The sequence below is a fragment of the Mustela nivalis genome (genome assembly GCF_964662115.1).
Source record: "Mustela nivalis genome assembly, chromosome: 6".
Lineage (NCBI taxonomy): Eukaryota > Metazoa > Chordata > Mammalia > Carnivora > Mustelidae > Mustela > Mustela nivalis.
The window spans coordinates 86,230,044-86,251,694 of record NC_139025.1 but is presented as its reverse complement, the minus strand read 5'-3'; the positions used below and the strand labels follow the sequence as shown (position 1 = coordinate 86,251,694).

Here is a 21,651-nt window from a genome sequence, read left to right as displayed (position 1 = left end):
AGACCAGCTAGACACAGGACAGGAGAGGGGTAGAGGGCGGTAGAGGGGCTCCTAGGCATTTTGGGGGTCACCAAGCCTGCTCCCACTGAAGGCCTCTGCCCTTCCCCTCTGTTCTGCAGACCAGCGTTGCTTACACATCCTCATGGAAAAGGAGTAGGCTCAGAGAGGGGACATCATTTGCCCAAGATCGTTCAGCTGGTGAACACTGAAACCGGATCCAAATCCAAGTCTGGATTCAAAGCCCCAGTCTTTCCACCTCATGGAGCCTCTCCGGTGCTGCTAACTGTGAGGTCAGCACAGCTCCTCTCCACTCCCAGAGGGGACAGGAAGTCCCGACAAAAGCAGGGAGCCTGGGGCTAACTCAGAACAGCAGCCAGAAACAAGGGAGGAGTCTCTAATTCCCTAAGGGATCCCCTTGGAGTTTTATCACACCTTGAAAAAGAAAGACCAGCTTTGCTTAAAAAGTTTTATTAAAAATTGTACCAATCGATGGGGTAGAGTATACACACACATACATGCATGTGAAGAACAGAAAGCCAAATATTCTATACAGGTTAATGGATCCCCACTCCCCTCCCTCTCTTTCCCTGTCTCTCTCCAGAGGCAGTGCCTAGAACCCAGGACAGCTAATCTGGGCTGAACAAAATGCTACATTCTCACTGGGTCTCCCCCTGACAGTCCCTGTGGACCCAGGGAGGGGGTGGCCCGCTGGGCAATGCTCACAGAGCAGGGAGAGGCACTGGCTACTTGTGCAGAGACGGGGTGGGGAAGACCCGGCTGCTGGCTCCCAGTTCCCATGGCCTGGGAGGCTTATCTGTGGAAGAGCTTGGCTTTCTGTGTTATTCCTGTGAAGCTCCAAGTCCCCACAGGCTGAGGTGCCCCCTGCCCACAGTGTGCCCAGGAGGCTTCGAAGGGCTGACAAGTTAACCCCTTCCTGGACCAAGTCCAGCCAAGGTCCAGCATCCCACCAAGGACCTGCCTGTACCCAGAGGGCATTGCAGCTTCTTGCAGCCTGGGCTGAATGCTGATTCCCAAAAGCCCCGCAGAGTAGTGGAGGCAGAAGTCTTTTTGTTTTTGCTGCTCTCCACTCTCCATAGCCCCTCTTCATCAAGTCCACCAAATGACACAAGCTTGCCAGCTCTCAGTGTGCTTGCTCCTTGCTGACCGGGGCAGGCGCAGTGGCTCCCCAGCCCCCACTGGAGACCGTGGCTGGACCATCCCAAATAATACTGCCCCCCCCCCCCCACTGCTTTCTATGCCCAGGCTGGAACCACCCTTGGATGAGCCTGGGCCACTGGGGACAGTGAGACAAGTCAGTTGAGCCCCTCTGAGCGTTTGGAGAACCCCTGACACGTAAGCTCTGGAAAAGGACTCACACCCCTCAGGGCTTGGGGAGGTCACTGGGAGGTGATCTTTCTCTCTCTTGCACTAAGCAAGGCCACAGGGACAGCTCTCCAGCAGCCCAACATCTGAAGCAGGCAAAGGCAAAGGCCACCCCAGGTCCTCCAACTCACTAAGGGAGTCAGATGTCTGGGCTGGGGGTGGGGGTTCTCTCCCCAGTTCTGTCTACCAGCTTCCAGAAACTCTAGGGTTCTGAGTTAGAAGGGCTGAATATCAGGCTTCCTCCCTCCAGGGCTTTTCTATAATGAGAGGGAGGTTTCCAGCCCCTCACCCACCCCTCACCCTCAGCAAACCACAAAAACTCCACAAGTCTTCAGCTGGTTACAGGTCAGGAGCTGGGTCAGAGTCTCCCTCCCTCCAAATCTGATTCTCCACCCCCTAACTAGAGACGGCCAAGCTCTGGGGGATGGGGGAATGGAGGGTGGGGGCTGGAGATGAGGGAAGGGGGCCCAGAGGGAGGGATGTGTCTCCTGAGGCTGGACTTGAGGAATGTTCAGACCAAGTCACCAGGCAGAGGGGGAAGGGGGCAGTCTAGATCACTAGGCCAATTAAAACCAGCCAGCCAGGAGGAACCTCTCTCCTTTCAGGGGCTGTTTACCTCCTGTGTGTTTTGGGGGCAAGAGAGAAGGAGGGGGGTTTTAAATTGTGCCCCAGCTTGCTTAGGACAGTGAGTTAGTTCCTGGCTTCCCATAAGATGGAGACAGTGCAGTCAGATCACCGTCCACCTGGCCCCAGGCTCAGTGTTCAGGTGGGCTTGTCAAACTCTGGGCTCAGTTTCTTAGGGCAGGCCACAGGACATCTTACCTGGGCCTGCCAAGATCTCTGAAGCTGATGGCTTTGGCTTTGCCTCTGCCCTGAGGCCCCAGACCATATATTTGTTCTCTCACTCAGCTCCAGTGGGAAGTTTGCTAAGTGGGGTTCAAAGTGGCTAGCAGAAATCATCCTGGTTTTCTTGTGTGCCATTTGGAATACACCAGCAGCCTGCCTGTCACTGCCTTGGTCCAGGAGAGGGGAAAAATGGCACATGTCCAATGCACATCCAAAAACAGAGCGGAGACACGCAAAGAAGGCTGGATTTCACAACAGTCAGCGTGTCCCGGAGCTGGTCTTCACCTGTTCCCTGGGCTCCTCCTTGTAAGCAGGAACCCTTCTTCTTAGCAGACAAACCATGGTATACACCCTGAGAATAGAATTCTAGCCAAGAAGAGGTAATACCTCCAGAACATCCAAGCAAAAGAAAACAAAGGCTAATATACAGTCTGAGGTCCTGCACCTCAGGGCCACTGGGAGCCCATATGGCACCTTTGTGCAAATTAGGAAAGGCACCCCTTCTTCTGAGCAGACATAGCTCCAAACTAGGGCATATAGCCTGGAGGGTAGAGCATGAGCTGAATTTTAGCTTCCATTACCTTCTTCTGCAGGTGCCCTTATGCAGTGAACAACCTGCCCAACTGTACATCCAGTAGATGAATGCTTCCTGAAGACCTCCTCTCTGTAGAACTGGAGAAGCTTGGGCTTGTTTAGATTTGAGAGTCTACTTGGACTCCTCTGATTTCCTTGGGTAGCCCTGAGGTCTTCTCTGCCCACGGAAACCACCTTTTCTTTGGGCCTTGCTTCATGTTAGCACCAATGTTACCTTTTTTTACATAGGCAAAAATTATAATTTAATTTCTACGTGTCTGGTTAACAGATTCCCTGTGTCTTTTCAGATTCCCCGCATCTGCTATCAGAGCTGCTGGCCTGGCTGCTTTCAATTCTCTCCATTAGTGCCACAGCAGGTTGAGAAGGGAAGTTCAGAGGCAGTTATGAGCCCACTGAGCTCCAGAGCACGCCCTTCTGGCCTCCAGGGAAGCTGAAGGAAGCCAGGAAATGTGTACCCAGCTTTGATGGTTCCACACTCTAACCATTGTCTGTTGCTCTAAAAGACACATTTCAGCTGACAAAGCCATGGAGCTGGCTTCTTCCTGTATCCCACTAGGTGTGGAAAAGGAATGGGGAGAAGCGGGAGGAGGTATGTTGTTTCCAAGGAAACCAAGGGCTCTGGGTTCCTCTCGGGCTGGTTTTCACAGGTGGGATGGCCCCCACGTTCCCCAGCTCTGCTGTAATCCTGCCCTTCGTGCTCCCAGAGTGCGCAGATAGAGGGGAGAAAACCAGTTTGTTGGCTGGGTCTTTTGAAAGAAGAGCTGACGAAGGCACAAGCTGCTAGTTATGGCACGTTCCTTGGCTATTTGGCTCATCCGTGGTGGACACCCAACCATCCTCAGGCAGCCAGAGGTAGCAGGGGTCCAGCACCTTGGGCCCAACGCTGGGCCTCTGAGGGGGAGCAAGTAAGACTCGAGGCCTACCCAGAAGTGTGGTTCATTTTGCGGCACGTTTGAGGGGTCCTTGGAGAAACCCAACCCTCCCTGAGGTCTGCTGGAGATGACAGGGGCTGGGCCAGAATCCCTGAGCCCTTGGGGCTGGCACTGGCTGGGCCAAAGGAGAACCCAGATATGGAGCTGGCTGACTGGCCTCGTGGAAGTTGCCATGCTCAGCTGGAAAGCCCCTGGCCGAGGCCCTGGGGAATGAAAGCAGTATGACTGGCAGATCTCGGGCCTGTCCACGGTGGAAGGCTGATAGCATTGGCGGGACCAGGAGTCTAATCCAGTCTCCTATTTCTTAACCAAGCCCCTGTAGGAAAAGTACATCCACTGGCTGGAGAACATCACTACCTGGTTATCTTTAACAACCACTCACTGAAGACGCGACTTGTCAGAGCCCTTGGGAGGTCCCACACTACAGACCCATCAGCCTCCGCTTCAACAGTGTTTGACAAAGGCCCTCATTCCTGGTCGAGGTCCTGAACGGGGAAAGAAGTCCCGTGTAGGGTATGTCTTATGTACACGGAAGAGAAACTTGGCAAATGCAAATGCAAAACAGCAACAATCAACTTCACATGACACAGTGTCAGTCCTTGCTGAAGTCCTTCCTGTGGTGCCCCGGACAAAGAGGGCGGCCCAGCCTCACCTGGGACCCGCCCCATTCCTGTTCTCGTCCGCGTTCAAAGCAAGGTTGTGTAGGAAGAGAAGGATCTGCCACCACACCCGATTTTGGTTTTGCTGGTGCTGAAAAGGCAAAAAAAAAAAAAAAAAAAGTTAATTCCTAAAAGTAGCCTGTAGCCTCCACAACTCCCAAGTCCTTATCATTCCCAGTAAAAGTTTAGATCGAGGTTGTCTGGGGGCAGCACTTTAATCCTATCAGGACAGCAACCTGGGGAGAGGAGGGGGGAATTGGAGTAGGAGGGTGATGAGAAGAGTGGCGATGAGGGAGAGATAGTTGAGTTCTCCAAAAACAATGGCAGTTTTAACATTAAAAAGAAAAGACCAGGCTCTTTATGCACTGTGCACAAGAGGATTAAACTTTTTCCCCTGCTTGCTGGATTTTCCAGAGTTTAGCCAAGTGCTGCTTTTAATCAGATTGGCTCCTGAGCCCCTCAAACCTCAGCTGCATGAACAACAAACTTTCTTCAGAAAGAAAGAGAAGAGGTGCCCCCCTCGCTCCCCCAACTCCAAAGTAACACAGAGAACAAGGGGGAAAGGGGGGGAGCCTCCATCTGCAAGTGATTTGACACTGTGAAGGTCAAAGGGTTAATCTTCAATTTAAACCACACTGCTGAGGCAGCAAAAATCTGATTTCATCCAGTGCAAACACGCGCATACACAGAGACACACACACACACACACACTTGTGCGCCCGCCCTCTCTCCCTTCCCAGCATCTCCAGCTTGCTGCTGCCCTTTTTATAGCTGCTCTTGACAGTAAGCCATAAATAATCCCTCTTGGAGCACTTTCCTACTGACTGGAGCCAATTAAACGTTAAGCAAGAACATACTTGAAAACAAAACAAAAACAAAGAATGCACACTACTCTCTGGAGGTTATCCCAGGTCCTACTGTCAGGCAGGGAAGCTGAGGGCAAAGGTCAGGGGTCAGGGGCTCACAGGATTGGGGCTGGGGCCCCGCCCACACAGGTACCCTTTCCCAGGGGCCAGTGGAGCCCCTCCCCCCTCCACCAGAGAGGACTGGGGTGCTGGAAGAGGCGGTCTTTGTTCTCTCTTTGTCTGCCAGGGCAGGAGGACTGGATTGGGGCCCTCTCCACGGGGTCCTCAGTGGATAGGGGAATAAAAAGCCAGCATGCCAGAAGAAGCCAGCACAGGCTGGACCGGGCTCATTGCAGCTTCCCGGTGAACTGACAGCAGAGCCGGGCCCTCCTTGTGCTCTCTTTAACCACTGCCCCAGCTCTTGCCTCTCCGATGAAGAGGACAGGCTAAGTCAGGGGCAGAATGAAAGTGAGCTCAGGTCACCTGCACCCTTGGAGCTTTGTGGGGGCAGCTGGCCTTGGCCTCCTGGACTTTGCCCCAGGCAACCGTGCAGGTTCTGTGTTCCTGCCACCCCCACCCCAATCCCCAGCTGGACTTGGGCCACTAAGTGGGGAGAGGTGACCTGCAGACTGAGGCTGACGTCAGGGCCATGCTGAGGCAGGTGAACAGAATGCCCTTCTCTGTCTGGGGCAACATCGAGCCCCTGGCCCCTGAGGAAGGGAGGCTGGAAAACCACCCAGAAAGCTGGATCCCAGGCCACTGCCAGGAGGGGAAATCGGGGTGTGCCACAGAGGAGTCCTGGCAGACTGCAGCAGGAGACTGATGGCTTCCTTGTGTTTTGTAAACAAAGATGAGTAAAAAGAGGAAACACAGCCGGCTTAACAAAATCTGGTTAGAGTAAAGCAGCGTGAAAAAGGACTCAGCTGCAAAACCTGAAGGCTCTCAGGCCTGCCTGCAGCAGCTGAGCAGGGCACCCCTCCTCCTGCTTCCCACCCCCAGCTGCTGCCCAGGACAGGTGGAAAGGTCATGTGGCGGAAAATCCAGGAAAAGACTGGTCCCCGGAGAGGCCTGTCTGCTGGAATTCCAAGTCTTCTCAGGTGCCTGTTTGAAAAGACCAAGCAACAATAACAACCACAATCATACAAGAATAGTAACACTGAGTTACTATTCTGCCAGGCTCTGTTCTGTTCTACATCCTTGCTTCTCAAAGTGGGGTCCGTGGACCAGCAGCCTCGCCATCCCCAGGGAACTTACTAGAAATGAGGATCTACTGAATTGGAATGTGCATTTTTAACAAGATCCCAAAATGACTTGGAGACATATTAAACTCGTTTGGCCATTCTCAACAGCCCTATGAGATTGTTCTATACCATCATCCCCATTTTACAATGAGAACATTGAAAGAGTTCAATAACTCAGCTACAAGGCTACCAAGTGGCCGGGACTGGAAGAATTCCAACCTGGCCCTAGAGCAATGGCTTTACCCATTATCATTATTCTCTGAATGCCACCATACACCTTTCTTTATGCCAAAGCAGACCCTCTCCCCTCCCCTTCTCTAAATTGCATCAAAATAGCCCAATAGCCAAGGAAGGGAGATCATAATTCTATGATTTGTGGCCTGGGCCAATCCCACTTCTGGTCTTGTTGGGAGACAAAGGCAGGCCACATAGGCCCACCGTTGGGAAGGAACCAAGCCCATGCATCTGTCTGTGACAGGCCTTCGGGTACATGGATCAGCAAGGAAGGCTCCCTGTGCCAGGAATCAGAGTACCTGGCTGTAGGCAGGGGCTTCCCACCAGCCTGTTAGTGAGTCCTCACTTCCCTTATAGGAGAAATGCAGGCACGGTATGAGATCAGTTGTTCCCAAACCTGACCGCGTCACAGAATCTGCGGACATGCTATTATAAATATGGAGTCCCAGGGTTCCACCCAGACCAACTGGGTCAGAATCTCCGGGGAAGCAGCCCAGGAATTTGTACGTTGAACAAGTGCTCTGGGTGACATTTAAAAATTTTATCTGTTTATTTATTTTTAAGGTTTTCTTTTTTTTAAGTAATTTCTACACCTACAATGGGGCTCGAACTCACAATCCAGAGATCAAGAGTCACACGCTCCACTGACTGAGACAGCCAGGCGCCCCACGGTGCCATTTTAAAAATCAGAAGTAACATTTATGGTATATTTTAGTCATCAAAGTAATACATGTTAACAGTAGAAAAAACTGAAAAACACAAGAAATGAGAGAGAAGAAAATAAAATCACTTGTGAGCCTAGAGGAAAATATTTTGTGACTGGGTCTTTTTTTTTTTTCCTCAGTCTCTTTCGATCTCTTCCCAACAGAATGATGACTTGGCCAAGCCCGAGGTAAACCCTGCCCAGGTGGTTCTGAGGCAGCCAGGCCACAGACAGGTATTTGGAAACCACTGAGGTGCTTCCCAACCTTATGGTTTGTGATGTGAAGTCTGTCATCCACAATTACCCTCAGGATTACAACTCCGAGCTCCAATGGCTGAATCCAGCCAGCCTACTGGAGGGTCTGGCTGGGCTGGGAGACCAGGCTGTCCCATCAGGAGTCAAGCTGGCTGTGCGGCAGCCACGAGACCAGCAAGCACACAGCCTGGTAACCGGTCCTCAGCCTTAGGAGCCCCTGCTCTGGGCACAAGCAGATGCCACACAAATTCCACTCAGCCTTCTCTTGCCACAGGACAGCCCCCAAAAGGCCCTCTTTCTCAACCGAGGTGCCTCATACCAAAACTATCAACAAATGCCCTGATTACGAGAAACAACAATAAATACAATACTGAAAAAAAAAAATTAAACAAAAGGGCCTGACCAGAAAGGAAAGAAAAAGGACATGAAGGGAGGCCTATGAGAGAAACAGTAAGGAGGAAGGAAATCAACATTCAGTGAACAGGATGAGGTACACAAAGACACCCAATCGCCATGGAACATGGATGCTTCTAGCAGAAGGTGCAGAGGAACAGGGGAGGAGAAGGGAAGCGGGAAAGAGTAGGCTTGGCCTCGATGCTTAGGTGCTTGGCAAAGCACAGGGCACAGAACCTGAACTCAGGGAGTGCAAACCCCCAGAGCAGTGCCCAGCTCTCCTAGACTCAGCTTGAGTAGACTTCTAAGTCTGGGAACCTGCAAAAAGTGGGGGTTCTAGGAATGCAGAGTCAGGGTGCCCTTCGGGATCAGGAGGTTGAGGTACAGGGGATGGGAAATTGCTGGGAATTGAAGGTTACACCAGAAGGCCTCCAACTGAGAGTTGAGAGGGTAGGACCAAGGCATGGGGGAAAAATAGAGGTGAATGCCCCAAGAGAATGGGATCCAACATGGTGGATAAGAATATCCTCTTCATGGGCACCTGGGTGCCTCAGCCATTAAGCGTCTGCCTTCAGCTCAGGTCATGACCTTGGGATGTTGGGATCAAGCCCCGAGGAGGACTCCCTGCTCAGCAGGAGACCTGCTTCTCCCTCTCCCACTTCCCCTGCTTGTGTTCCCTCTCTCGCTGATTCTGTCAAACAAAAAAATAAAATCTTCAAAAAAAAAAAAAAAAGTATCCTCTTCAGTTAAGAGAGCACAGACAGGCATTGGAGACCTCAGGCTCTTCTTTCTCCATCCCACTTTCTTGCTATGGTCAGGGCACAAAGGTGATCCAGCTAACAAGGGCTCGAGTCACCCCCACTGTGTACAAGGCATGGCAACTGAATAGACAGCCACACGTCCTGTGTAACAGGGAGCATGCAGGGGCACACAGTAGGTACTCATCAAGTGTACACTGGGCCAACTACAGAAAACTCAGCCCTGCAAGATAACCCACTTGTCTGAGGCCAGCAACGACTGATGTCTGGCCAGGTCTGAAGATGTACTTGATGTGATAGGATCAGCCTCTTGCCTAGGGAGAGGCCCAACTAGTAAAAGGCTTTTTTTCTTCTTCTTTTTCTTTTCTTTTCTTTTTTTTTTTTTTTTTTTTTGTTTTTTTTTTGTTTTAAAGAGCTGGCTGTGGTGTCTGACAAGGTTGGATTACACAAATCAAACTCTGTTTCATCCCACGTGGCCTCTACCCTCAGCACAAAGACTGTTCCCTCCCTTCACTGGATAAGAATCTCCCTCTGCCTCTCTCCCCTTGGATCCAATTCACACCTTCTGGGGGCTTTTGTGTGTCACCCGTGTTCCAGATGCTCCAGCGAAAGCTAATTCACCCCCAAAGAACTAGAGCAAAGAGCAAGCCTACACTGTGGCCAGGCTTAAAAAGAACCCTGCCAGTTTACCAAAAACAGACAGCAATTTACAATATTTCATACCTTCCTATCTTCCTATTTCCCTTCACAAAGATCTGGAACCCAGGAAGTACACGTTCTGTCGATCCCATTGTACAGATGGGGAGGTAAAGGCTCAGAAACATTCCCCCAAGCATGTTAGATGGGAGGGAGGTTATTCTGACTTCTGACTCCAGAGTTAGGTTTTTCCAGTAAAGTGTTACAGTGTGTTCATTCACATCAAGGCAAGTAGCTCTAACTCTTCAAAGAGAATAGTCACTGAGCCACTCCCCCAATATGTTTAAAGACATTGTTTCCAGATCATTAACTATTTAGTAAGGATGCTGTGGACCAGAAAAAAATAAACCTTCCAGAGGCAGAGCTAACTGAAAATCAAACAGAAATAAAGCAGAAACTGCTCTGAAATTATAACTTCAGATCATGTTCTGAAACTACACTTGGTTTCTTTCAAATGAAGAATTTCCTATCCCCTGTTTTGCACGGGAGTTGTTTTCCCGCCCCTTTCCCTTAGCCATCATAGTCCAAACCCACCCTGGCCGAGGCTGAGGGAGAAAGTCTCACCACCGAGAACAGGAACACAGAGATAAGAGAGACGTCAGGAAAATTCCACTTGAAAGAAGTTGAGAAGATGTTTTTGTTCAATTCAGCAAGCTCTTATCAAGCACCCAAATAAGCACTTTTATCAAGGAACCAAGCTAAGACTCGAATACAAAGAGGAGCAAGATGTCAACTGTCCTCAATTATCGTACAGTCTGAACTGAAGGCAACAAGAGCATAGAAGTAAGTTTTATGGGAGACAGAGGCAGGTCAGGGCACTGAGTGGGTGCTCCCTCATGCTCCTATCTTCCAGGGGGTGCCTGGAAGCAGAGACAGGTTGTGGGAAGACCAAAGTCTGAGGATCAGTCAGATCCGCATGGCTCTTAGCATAGCCACTTAGAGCATAACTTGGGCATGGTGTCTCCTCTGTGTGCCTCAGTGTCCTACAAAATGGGGATAACAGGATCCAGAGGCATGAGATTACTGTGGTGATCTAATGAGAGACATCCACGTAAAGCAATGTGCCTGGTTACTGCTAGGAGCAGATCACTTTCCATGGGGAGGACAAGGAAACCTGTGCTCCACTTAACCTCGCTGAGAGATTCCCTCAACATCTTCTCCCTCAGAGCGCCTGCCCCAGGAGTGCTAACTTCTAAACAGACTTATGAAGTCCTAGGGAAATCCCTGACTTTTCACTCTGAGATGGGCCAAGACAGCTAGAGGTTGCTGGGCTTAGAATTCCAGGCTGCCAAGCAGAGCAAGGGATTCTGAAACTCACAGGGCAGCCTCTTGATTTCAGTGGCCCACTGAAAGGCTTCTGACCCAGATGCTAGAGGAACAAGTGATATGGCAAAATGGAAAAGAAAAAAAATATCCCTGGCCAAGAGCTTCCTCAGGGCAGCCAGCAGTGCTAACAGAATCTGGAGGCCACTGGCTGCCATGATGGTAACACCCATCTCTTTCTCACGGAAGAAAGGGTAGCTCAGGGCCGGCTGGGTGTCAGTGGAAGACAGGACGGTTTCCTCTAATGCAACTGCAGGCCACTGGCTCCAGCCACGGGGGGCTGGGAGACAGGGCTGTGTGCACCAACCATATCTTCAGAGCCTCTGGAGGCTAGAACTCCTGGGGCCCTTCCCCAACCTTCCACAGGGATGGCTCTGGCTCCATCAGCCTGACAATTGCTCCACCGAGCTACTAGACAACTTCTTCAGAACTCAGGAAGGAATCCTGGTGTGTGTGCTCTGGTGGAAGGTAAAGGAGACCGGAGATTGAGGAGCGGCAGATCTGCCATGGGGCTCCAAGACTGTGGAAAAGGAGCCCCCAAAGCTCTGACTCCCAAATCGGGGCCTTGGCAGCTGATTGTTCTTGTCCTGCCCAGGGCCAGGACAAGGTAAGCTAAGCATGGACGAAGGCTGGACCCTCCTTCCTACCACATATACTGACTGCTCTCATTCTGGTCATGGAACATGCCCTCTCAGTTACCAGAGACGATCAAAAGACAAACAAGAAGGCTTTCTTCATCCTTCTTTTCTAGTGCCTCTCTCAACTCCTCCTCCCATCACCCCCCTTCTCCCCTAAGGAGAAAAAAACAAAACAAAACAAAACCCACTCCCATCCCCAAGGCCTAGCTTGGTGAGGAGGGAATGAACTATCCGGAACTACAAGGCCCTTCTCCTGGAAGAGAGAGTAGTCAGGTGCAAAGTTGTGTGGGGAACTCGGCCTCCAGTCAGCCACGCTGATGACTCAGAAGCTAAATATAGTGAGCGATATAAACAGAGCCAGCCACAGAGCAAACACAGGGCCCCCAAGCCCAGGCCTGGCTCTCACGCACAGCGGCCCTCCACAACCCCTCCCCCAGCCTCACTCTTCCCCAAGCACCCTCCTAGGTAGATCTCCCACTGCTGGAACAGAGGCTGGCCCTACAGGGACCTTCTCACTCTGAGGTGAATCTCTGGGGCTCCTGCCCAGGGCTGCCACTTCTAGGGCCTCAACAACCTCATTAGCCACAGTCTGAGCCCCCAAAACCACTCAGCAACAAGGAAGGGAGCCCAAAGGGTCAGGAAGCAGTCAAGGGCCCCCTAAACAAAGGATCCAGGCTGTTGGCAGATGTAAACACCACTCTGGGTACAACTTCCAAGCAAGCTCCCTAAGAACTATAAAGGCAGGTCCAAGCAAAATCCTAAAATCATCTTTTGGCACATTTCTCCAAGTGTTAAGCTGCCCACACCTTAATAGTTATATATGTTATAATCTCTACTGGGCTTTTATATCTGCTCTGCTAGGTAACTATTAGAAATTGAGGCTCAGAGAAGTTAAATGATTTGCCTGTAGACAGAGAACTCGTAAGTGACAAAGGTGGAAATTTGAACCCAGATCTGCCTTTAAGTCTAGGATCCTTTCTGTGATATTGCCACAAAAAATAGTTTTTAGTGAGTGGCTAACGTTTTCCTCAGATTTCATTTTCCAGAAAGTCTAATTACTACTCAGGGAATTTCCAAATCTGACTATTCAGAATGAAGCCACTCCTGGTCCAAGTGAAAAAGTCATTTCCAACTCAAAGAATTCCAATGTTCTTGTAGCTTTGCTCACTCAATGGTCTACAGTGGCATTTTTTTTTTTTTTTTTTGACGATTCTTGGCTTCTTAACATTGCCCCATCAATTTCAAGATGGTGCCATTGGGATAGGAGACATTTCTAAGAGAAGGGGATAGCAGCTACTGTCCATTCTTAGGCCCATGTTGGAGGAGACCCTGGCAAGGTGAATGGAGTTTCTCGAACCCACACCTTCTGACCCGAGCAACCCGGAAACACAGTGAGAAAGCAAACTTGCACCTGCTCTTCACTCTAGAAGCTGGACAGACACAGAAATACCAGGGTGCCTTCACAGAGCCTGAGTGAAGGTAGGCTGTGATCAGCAGATCACCACAGATCACCCGCTGCAGAGGAACAAAGAGGAGAACATTCCAGGGGCATCTGGGTGGCTCAGTCAGTTGAGTGTCCGACTCTTGATTTCGGCTCAGGTCATGATCTCGGGTCATGAGAGATCTGAGAGAGACTGAGCCCTACATTGGGCTTGGTGCCCAGAGCAGAGTCTGCTTGTCCCTCTCCCTCCACCACTGCCCCTCCACTCTTTCTCTCTCTAAAATAAACAAATAAAATGTATATATTAAAAAAAAGAGGGGAACATTCCATTCCCAACCCCATCAAGGGAAGATGGGTTGGGAAGGGCTTTCATCTCAAAGCGCTCAGCCTCTGACTCTCTTGCTGCTTTGGAGACCCACAGAACCAATAAAAAGCACCTCACGGACATTGATCTTCTGCCTTCAAATTCTTGCCTTTCCACCCAGAGGAGCCAGCCTGAACTGATCACTAAGTATGTGGTTGGCAAAAAATTGAGGTCCAACATCCAGTGGTATCTGCAACATTTTGAATTAAGGGTCATGCTGGTGTACTGGGTTTGCTCTAATGCCATCCTACAATGCACTACCCCATCACAGTACCCCACACCCACTTGGCTCCTCATCTCCTAGGAAGAAGTTTTCCCCTGACACAGAAAAAGGGTAACTGAGGTCTGTAACTAGGGACCAAAAGCAGACACTCACAATCCCTACAGGACTCAGGGACCAATGGCCATTGTCTGGCCCTGGGACACCATCCCAGGTCTGAGGAGAAAGGAAATAGCCAAGCCCTCTCAACACCTTACTAGCTCTTGGGTTGTTTTTCCTGGCTCCCTAAACTCAGCCTCTAACGATAGGGGATGACCGTCCTTCTTTTTTTTTTTTTTTTAAAGATTTTATTTATTTATTTGACAGAGAGAAATCACAAGTAGGCAGAGAGGCAGGCAGAGAGAGAGAGAGGAGGAAGCAGGCTCCCTGCTGAGCAGAGAGCCCGATGCGGGACTCGATCCCAGGACCCTGAGATCATGACCCGAGCCGAAGGCAGCGGCTTAACCACTGAGCCACCCAGGCGCCCCGACCGTCCTTCTTTAAGGAGAAATATACAAGGCCAAGGCCCACAAGTGAACAGCTTGGACACTGATTTCTCTGTGCAGGGCAGGTGGAGGGGAGCTCAGGCAAGGCAGTGCTGCTAAGGAGCAGCCTGACGGGAAGCGTGGGAAATGCACAGTGAACCGGTAAGAACAAATATGAGGGATGTCAGGCTTCCAAACAGACAACAGGAGACCCACATTAAAGAATACCTACTGTGTTACACCTGGAGCTTTCAGTGGTATTTTCTCACTTAATCTTCACGATAATGTTCTGGGGTGTTAGCTCTAATTTACAGAGAAGGAGCTAGATAGAGTTCACAAGGTCAAGGGCCTTCCTGATGGCTAGTGGGTGGTAGAGCTGGTGTTTAAAACTGGGCTTTGGGATTTTGGACTCAAAGCCTAGAGACTTAATCCTAAACCACTTTCTTCCTAGCACCTTGGTGTCCCTGCCTGCAGAGGAAGGGACTAGGAAAAGAAAAGAAAAGGATATAGGAGCCACAACAATACTTTCTAGATATGAAATATTAGACTGTGGTTTATGTCATAATCAGGGTCAGAAAATGACTTAAAGCTAGCTGCTGAAAGTTCCTCTGCGTGCCAGTAACCTGTGGCCATTATCCTAGCCCTTCCTGCAGGATGAGCTCCTGGAGAAGGTCTGTGAGCAGGGTTAGTGGGGAGGATAGGGTTAAAAGCAAGAGGATTCCACAGACAAAAAGCCTGGTTCTCTGTAATGGAAAATTTGGTAAAACTGGCTCTGGGCTAGAAAGGCTTAGCCAACAGGCCTCCTGAGACTGTGAGACAGGAGTAGACAGCAGGCAGGAGGGTAAGGGACACAGGGACACAGGGAACTCAGGAGCCAGCAGGGGTGAGGTGTAGACCACCACAGGGGAGATTCTCTGTGCTTCTCCTTTGGTTGCTGTTCTGCCCCTCCTCCCAGGCTGGGATAGCTCTAGCTGATAGCTTGAAAGATACCCTCAAAAAGGGAGCCTGGGACTGGGGGAAATGGTGCCAAGCAGCAAAGAGCAGGTCAGCTCTTCAAATGAGGGCTGCCTCCTCCCATTCAGGACTGAGTCATCAAGAAAGGGCGCTGGGCTATGTTCTAGTCCTGTCTTCCCAGCCTGCTCCCAAGCCTATGGAGGGCTCACCAATGGATGTACAAATATTCTGAGAAACAACTGTTGAGAGAGATCAGGTCTACTGGGAATGACAGCCTCTAGATGGATCTGGGAGAACCACAGCCGCTGTGCCCTCCAGCAGCTCCAGCATGGGGACTGGAAGCTTTGAGCTGGTCTCAACCATAGGCCTGTACAACCAGGCTAGAGTGAAAGGGGGAGGGAGGAGGCCAAGAGACGGAAATCCAGAATCAGTGAGCCCACACATGGAATGCAGAGGAGATCTGAAGCCATGTTTCCAGAAAACAATCAAAGGAGGGACTAGGGACTGGAGAGAGGGGCGAACAGAGGAAGCCAGGCTGCCTTATCACCTAAGCATAGGGCCCCCCTCTCTTCCAGATCACTAAGGGACTGGGAGTGCTAGCCAGGACCAGGTCTAGCCCCAGATTTCCCTCAGAACTCCTTGGCAGAAGGCGTTAATCATATGTAACCCCCAATGGTCTGTTCTCAGGTGGTCAAAAGATAACTCTCCCTTGGCGTTGGCAATAGTTTGGCCTTTTAGTCAAACCCACTCTGATCGCCTGAAGTTACCCATCTAAACTCAGGGTCTGCCCAATCGTGATGAGTTATTCATTCTCTTGACTCCAGACACATACACACAAACACACAACCCGCTAGCCAGGACGGCTGCCGAGGCAGGGATTGTGTTCCTCTCCAGGTGGCGTGCCTTTGCTTCTGTGGTGGTTGTCCAAGCACGGATTCAGCCTTGGGCCCCCTCCCTGCCTTGGCAGCCATCCAGAAAGCCAGCCCAGAGAGGAAGGGTTAAGTGCCCAGAGGCTGGCCCAGACAGCGGCTGGCTGCAGAGTAGGGCAGCCTCCAGCCGTGGCACGGAGGGCTCCCCCAGCACGAGCCTGCCAGCCGCCGCCTTTGTTGATGGACTGCCACATGCTCTGCAGACACGCGATGCTCCACCCCGGCGGGGCCAGTGCCAGGCTGCCGGCCAAGTGCCCCGGCCGCCAATCTGGAGAGACTCTCCGAGGTACTGCTCTCCAGAGTCCCAGGTCCCCGTTCCCAGACAGAGACAATGAGGAGCAGCCTCCCCAGCTGGAAAGTGTCAGGTTACAACCGGTTCCACCACTTTCCCCCTTTCAAGCCCATCCCTCAGCCTTAGTTGGCCTTGGTTACCCGGTTCCCACCGCACCTCAAGTCAGGCACCACCCCCCACCAACTGTCCGACTGTCTGTCTGCACTGCAGCAGCCTGAAAATCTTCCCCTTGGGTCTGGGAGGGACAGTCTCCCAACCTGGCCTCCAGCAGACACACTGCGTCACACAAGGCTGGCTGTAGCAAACCACCCCATTTCCCCAGGAGAGATGGTAGCGCTTCCTGACAAACCGCTGGACAAACCGCTCTTAGGAAGCCTGAGCTCAGAGAGGACAGAGAACCAACCTGGAGCTCAGAGATGGCAAGAGTGCTCAGCCCATTGGGCCCAGCTGGTTCATGGGACTCACAGTGGCCAAGGCCAAAACTCTGACACCATCTCCATGGGGCCTGGCAGAGACTGAGTTGCTGAGGCAGGTCCTAGCCCCCAGCCCCAGCAGACTCTCCCCCCAACCCCGCCCCAAGGCCCCATGCCTACTTGCTGCATGTGAAGTCGATGGAACTGGTCTGCAATGCACTGAAGCTTTCGGGCAATCTGTACCTCTGCTCGATGCTGCCACTGCCCTTCAGGGGGCTGGTCCCCGAGAGGCAAGCCTGCAGGGAAGCTGGCAGGGAGAGGGAGCCGGTAGCCAGCGTTGCCTGCAAAGACAGAGGGCCCACATCTCAGCATTCTCCACAACTGCACCATCCACCCCCTGCCTACCACTCCTGACTGAGGCTTGGGGCGGAGGGCCTGAGGCCTTGATCAGACACACTTCCAGACGTGGACAGCCCAACCTGCCTGCCGCCCAAGCATCTAAAAGCCGATGCTCAGAGGGAGGGAAAGGTCCTAGCTTTCTCCACTCCCAGGAAGTGCCAGGGCAAAAGGACTATGTGTGTGGGAGCCCGCCAGCCTTCTGTCTTTATTTACCAAACTATGCTGGACCACAATTTATTTTTCATGCAGTAGCAGGTTGAAGCTCTTCTCTGGAAAAGCTCCGGAGGCAGCTCTCCAGAGTTCCTGAGTTGAGCAAAGCAAGGCAGGAGAAAGAGAAAACCAAAATGTGCCTTCACTTTTTCCTCCTGGCTGGTCCCAGGTCCTGAAGCTCTGGGCAGTGGTGCTAAAACTACGGAGAGAAAACTCCTCGGACCCACTGGATAGCCAAGTTCCTCTCTGGAGGAGCCCCAGGCCAGACCGCAAGACCTCGAGACCAGTGCTGCGCCCTACCCAAATGCTGGCAAGCGAGCTGCCACTAGGGGTGCTCGCCCGCCTCCTCCCTCTGTTCCCTCTTCCCTGCAGCACGCTGTATCCATCTTCCCCGCCTCCCCAAAGTACTACTGGGCAGCTCCCTTGGGAATAACTGCAGCGTCTTCTTGATAGGCTCCCTCAGACCTAGCAAGGCAGCCTCCGAACCTTTCCCCTCCCTCCGTAAGCTATTGTGCTAAAAGAAGAAAGCGGACTGAGTGTCTGACCCTATTCCTTCACCAGAGGAGGGCACGTTACTCATAAAACAAACCACTTAAGCCCACAAATGAAGGGGTCTTGTCTGATTGAGCCTTGCAAACTGTTCTTGTGCTGGCACTGAGCCCCAGCAAGCCCAACCTCTTTCTCTAGTTCCCCTTCCAAGCACAGAAAGTCCCAAGTGACACCTTCTGCCTTCAGGAACCTTCCCTTCCAGAAAGGGCTGGGTTTTTCCCTTCAGTGTCATCAGCGAGTCACAGATCCCCTAACCTTCTCTGGGGTCACATTGGCCAATGTATGGAAGACATATCACTCCCAGGAACACAAAAGGATGTCAAGCCCAAGGCCTAGGTACCCTCTCTCCAACCCCAAAAGACACCATGGCCCCAAAGATCCCTGCAGAAAAGGACATAAAGGCAGAAATGATGGCATTGCCACTTGCCTTTCTTGGTGCCCGAGGAGCACAAGTGAAAAGCAATACCAAGCAGAGAAGCAGAGTGACAAGAGTCGAGGAATCCATAGCCCCTGTTGTTCAATTTGGGGAAGGAAACAACAAAGTGCAGGTCTGAGGAGGGGAAGTCCCCTCTTTTCCCCCAATCTCTATGGGAGGAGTCTTGAGGCTAAGAGCACTCACCATAAAAGAGTCGCTGGGGTTCTTCGGTCACCCCACAAGGCAGCATGACACCCTGACTCGGGGAGGCTGGACTGAGGGTCTGGGTGGCCTTGTCCTCCTGGCTGGTGGGTCGAAGCCCAGGGCCACAGCAGTGGGTGAGAGGGAAGAGATGCAGACGGCTAAGAGGGCAGTCCAGCTGGCTCTGGGCAAACAGGTCAGCAGAGAGCAAGCTCCCAGGCTGGGTCCCCGGCTCCCCATCCTCTGGCTGGAACACGTCATCCTCCAGCTCCTCCACACACTGAGGCGGCTCCATCTCCCCTGTTAGGGTGCAAGGCAGGCCTCTGGGATGCTGCTCCTCCCTGGGCCAAGCCTGAAGGATTCTCCTCCCTTTTCTTCTTTCCTGCTTCCCCTTCTTATCTGGGGAAGTGGGGCCAGGTACTGAGGACAGACAACCGGTGATAAAGTACTACCATGGTCTCATGTCCAAGGGTGTGGCCTCATGTCCAAGGGTGCGCCATACCTTAGCCCTGGGCCCTCCCAGAGCCACCTCCCCCCCTCCCCCCCCCCCCCCCCCCCGCCCCGGGCCTTTTCTTCTGACCCAGGCTAGTTCGGGTCACGAAGTCTAACTGCTGTTGACTCTGAGCAATAGCAGGGGTATGATCAACTGCTCCAAGCATGCAGGACACCTGGGGAAATGTCAACAAGACTAGACCCTGTGAGTGGCTGTGGGAGGGCAGAGGGTGCTGCGACCGGGCAGTACACACCACGCTCACAACACACACACACACACACTCTCTCTCTCTCACTCACTCACTTCCCTGAAGAGTAACCACCCAAGCACTCATCTCAGTCTGAGCTGAGCTCTGGCTGGGCAGCAAAAAAACAAAAGCCAGCAATCCTAGGGCTGTCCCGGGTTCCCTCCAAACCCACTAAGCCCCGCCCACCTGCCCATCTACTCTGGTCTCCACCCCCTGCTTACTCAACACAACAAACAGGCTCCACGGTGTGGTAAGCATGTGTCCTGGGAGAGAGGGCAGGAAGACCCAAGTTAGTCACTGCCCTCCCAGCACAGCAGCAGCTTGGCCTAGAGGGGAGGTCCAACACCCGGCAGTGAGGCCAGCCTCCCCAGCTCAGCCTACTCACTAGGACCCATGACTTCAATCTTCTTTCCCTACAGCCTACCATTCCTGTCAGCGCTGAACCTGAGACTGGTATAACCTTCCTCACAGAAGGAAGTGAAATTCACCCCTCTTTCTGTGACCTCACTCACTGCCTCTATACTACTCAGGTTGTTGAGAGGGGGTTCTTGGTGATAAAGAAGTTCCTCTTGCTCCACCTGACGGCTTTTGGAAATATGAGCTGGGAGCCACCCAGCATCTTGAGCTCCCAACACAGCTATACACACACACACACACACACACACACACACACACACACACACACTCTGTTATGGTCCCTGGGGCAACAGAAGCAGCAGCTACCTGAATGGTTAAGGATATAGAGATACTGTTTGTCGCTGCCAGATTCAATTAGAGAGCCCATGGGAATTCTGTCTCCCAGTCCCTTGCCTTTGAAGAACAAGCCAAATGGTCTGTGGGTTGGTAAAGTACTTAAAGGAATCTCACTTAAATTCAGAATCTTGGCTTCCCTAAATTCGAGCGGTCTCTGAGGTGCTTGCTTCAACCCTCTCTCCATCCCAACAAGCCCGTGAGCTATCTCTGATCCCATCTCTCCCCTCTTCCCTGGTGAGTGAGGAGACGCTGGCTGGGATGGCAAAACAGGCACATGGTGTTCTTTGGAAAGTGTTTCCCAAAAGAGGGGAGGAGATCTTCAGCTCATCAGCACCAGGAAACGAAGTTTCTGGTTAAAAGGACCAAGAGCTGTCTTGCCAGTTACCTGGCAGGGGCTCCCCTCCTGCCCTTCAGCCTTTTCTCTGCAAGCTGGCAATCCCAGCCTAAAAAGGGGCCCACCAAAGCAAATCACAAGCAGCAGTCATTGTCTTGGTTTTTCCTTTGAAGCCTGTCACCTCCCCCTCCCCCTCCCAGCAAAGCCCCAAAGTTCAGCCCTTGCCTGGACTGGACTGGACTGGACTGTGGGGGACATGTAGCCATAGGGTGTGTCTCTGTAAGCCCTGGGACCCTACCCATTCTCCACAGGAACTGCAGGTGGCTCTTCTGTAGGTGGGAGCCTCCCAAAGGGTCCTGGGCAAAGTCAAAGGTAAACTGGGGTAAGGCAAGGAGACCCACTTCTCCCCTTTGCCTGAGCTGAGGCGGTCATGTCCAAGCTGGTAGGAGGAGCACACTTCTTGAGAGCACAGCCTGGGAAGGCTTTATTCCTAGCAAGGGGAACCAAAGCCCGCTGGAGCCATTCCAGCCCCCAACGGCTGTAACAAGGATGCTGAACTTAAGACTCCTCCTTCCAGGAGAAGACAGGAGCCAGGCACTCTGAACCTCTATAGGAGTTAAAATCTGGGAACGCACACATACATGCATACACACGCACCCACACGACACACAGCAGACCTGGGTGACTCCAGGAGAGAGTCTCAGCCTCCGAATCGTGATGCCAGGGCTCCGCGCCAGGGTCCAGCGTGACGAGCACTCAGGGGCTTGGCGCCCAGACGCAATTGGGAAGGAGGGAAAGAGCCCAGCTGTTAAGGAGAAGAGCCTTCAGACTCCGCACAGAGGCTGGCCGCCCCACAACTCCCTATCCTACCCCAAAGTCAGATCCAGAGGCCCGGCCGTTCTCCGGAGCCCAGGTCTGCTCAGCAGTGAACCGCAGGTTCCCCTGCCCACCTGGACCCAACTCCTTGCTGTCTGAAATGCTGCTACCCCCTAGTTCCCTCGTGGAGCACTGCACCTAGATGAGGGTACTGCACCCCGTTCCCGCACCCCAGCGCTCCAGTCCTTCATGTTCACCCCAGACGCCTGCAGCCCAACCCTTCCCGGGCCCCCATGCGCAGCACGACTCCTCTCCCCACTTCCCCGAGGAGGTGCTATCCAACTCCGCCCGGTCCCCGGCCTCCCGCGCGCTCACCGGGCTGAGGCGGGTGGCGGGAGGCGCGGGCAGGGGCGGCGGCGGCAGCTGGCTGGCTGGCGCGGGAGGAGGCCACTGTGCACCGCGCGGTATTGTTTCCAAAATACGCCCGCTCGGGGCATCCCGCAAACAGCTGATGAGGCCCCGCCTCCTGCGCGTCACGCCCACGGCTGGCCAATGGCGAGTGGAGCCCCAAGTCCCGGGCTGGGCGGCTGCCAGGGA

General features: G+C 52.5%; 1 protein-coding gene across 1 annotated transcript; it reads right to left on the bottom strand.

The window, feature by feature from the left end:
- Positions 1-452: 452 nt before the first annotated feature.
- On the bottom strand, positions 453-21,582 carry BMF (Bcl2 modifying factor). Its single transcript, XM_082736415.1, is given in 7 exon segments — positions 453-4,505; positions 16,818-16,978; positions 18,415-18,711; positions 20,916-20,996; positions 20,999-21,043; positions 21,430-21,485; positions 21,487-21,582. Coding segments are annotated over 7 exon segments (807 nt in total). The 5' UTR covers positions 21,552-21,582; the 3' UTR covers positions 453-4,403.
- Between the last annotated feature and the right edge of the window lie 69 nt (positions 21,583-21,651).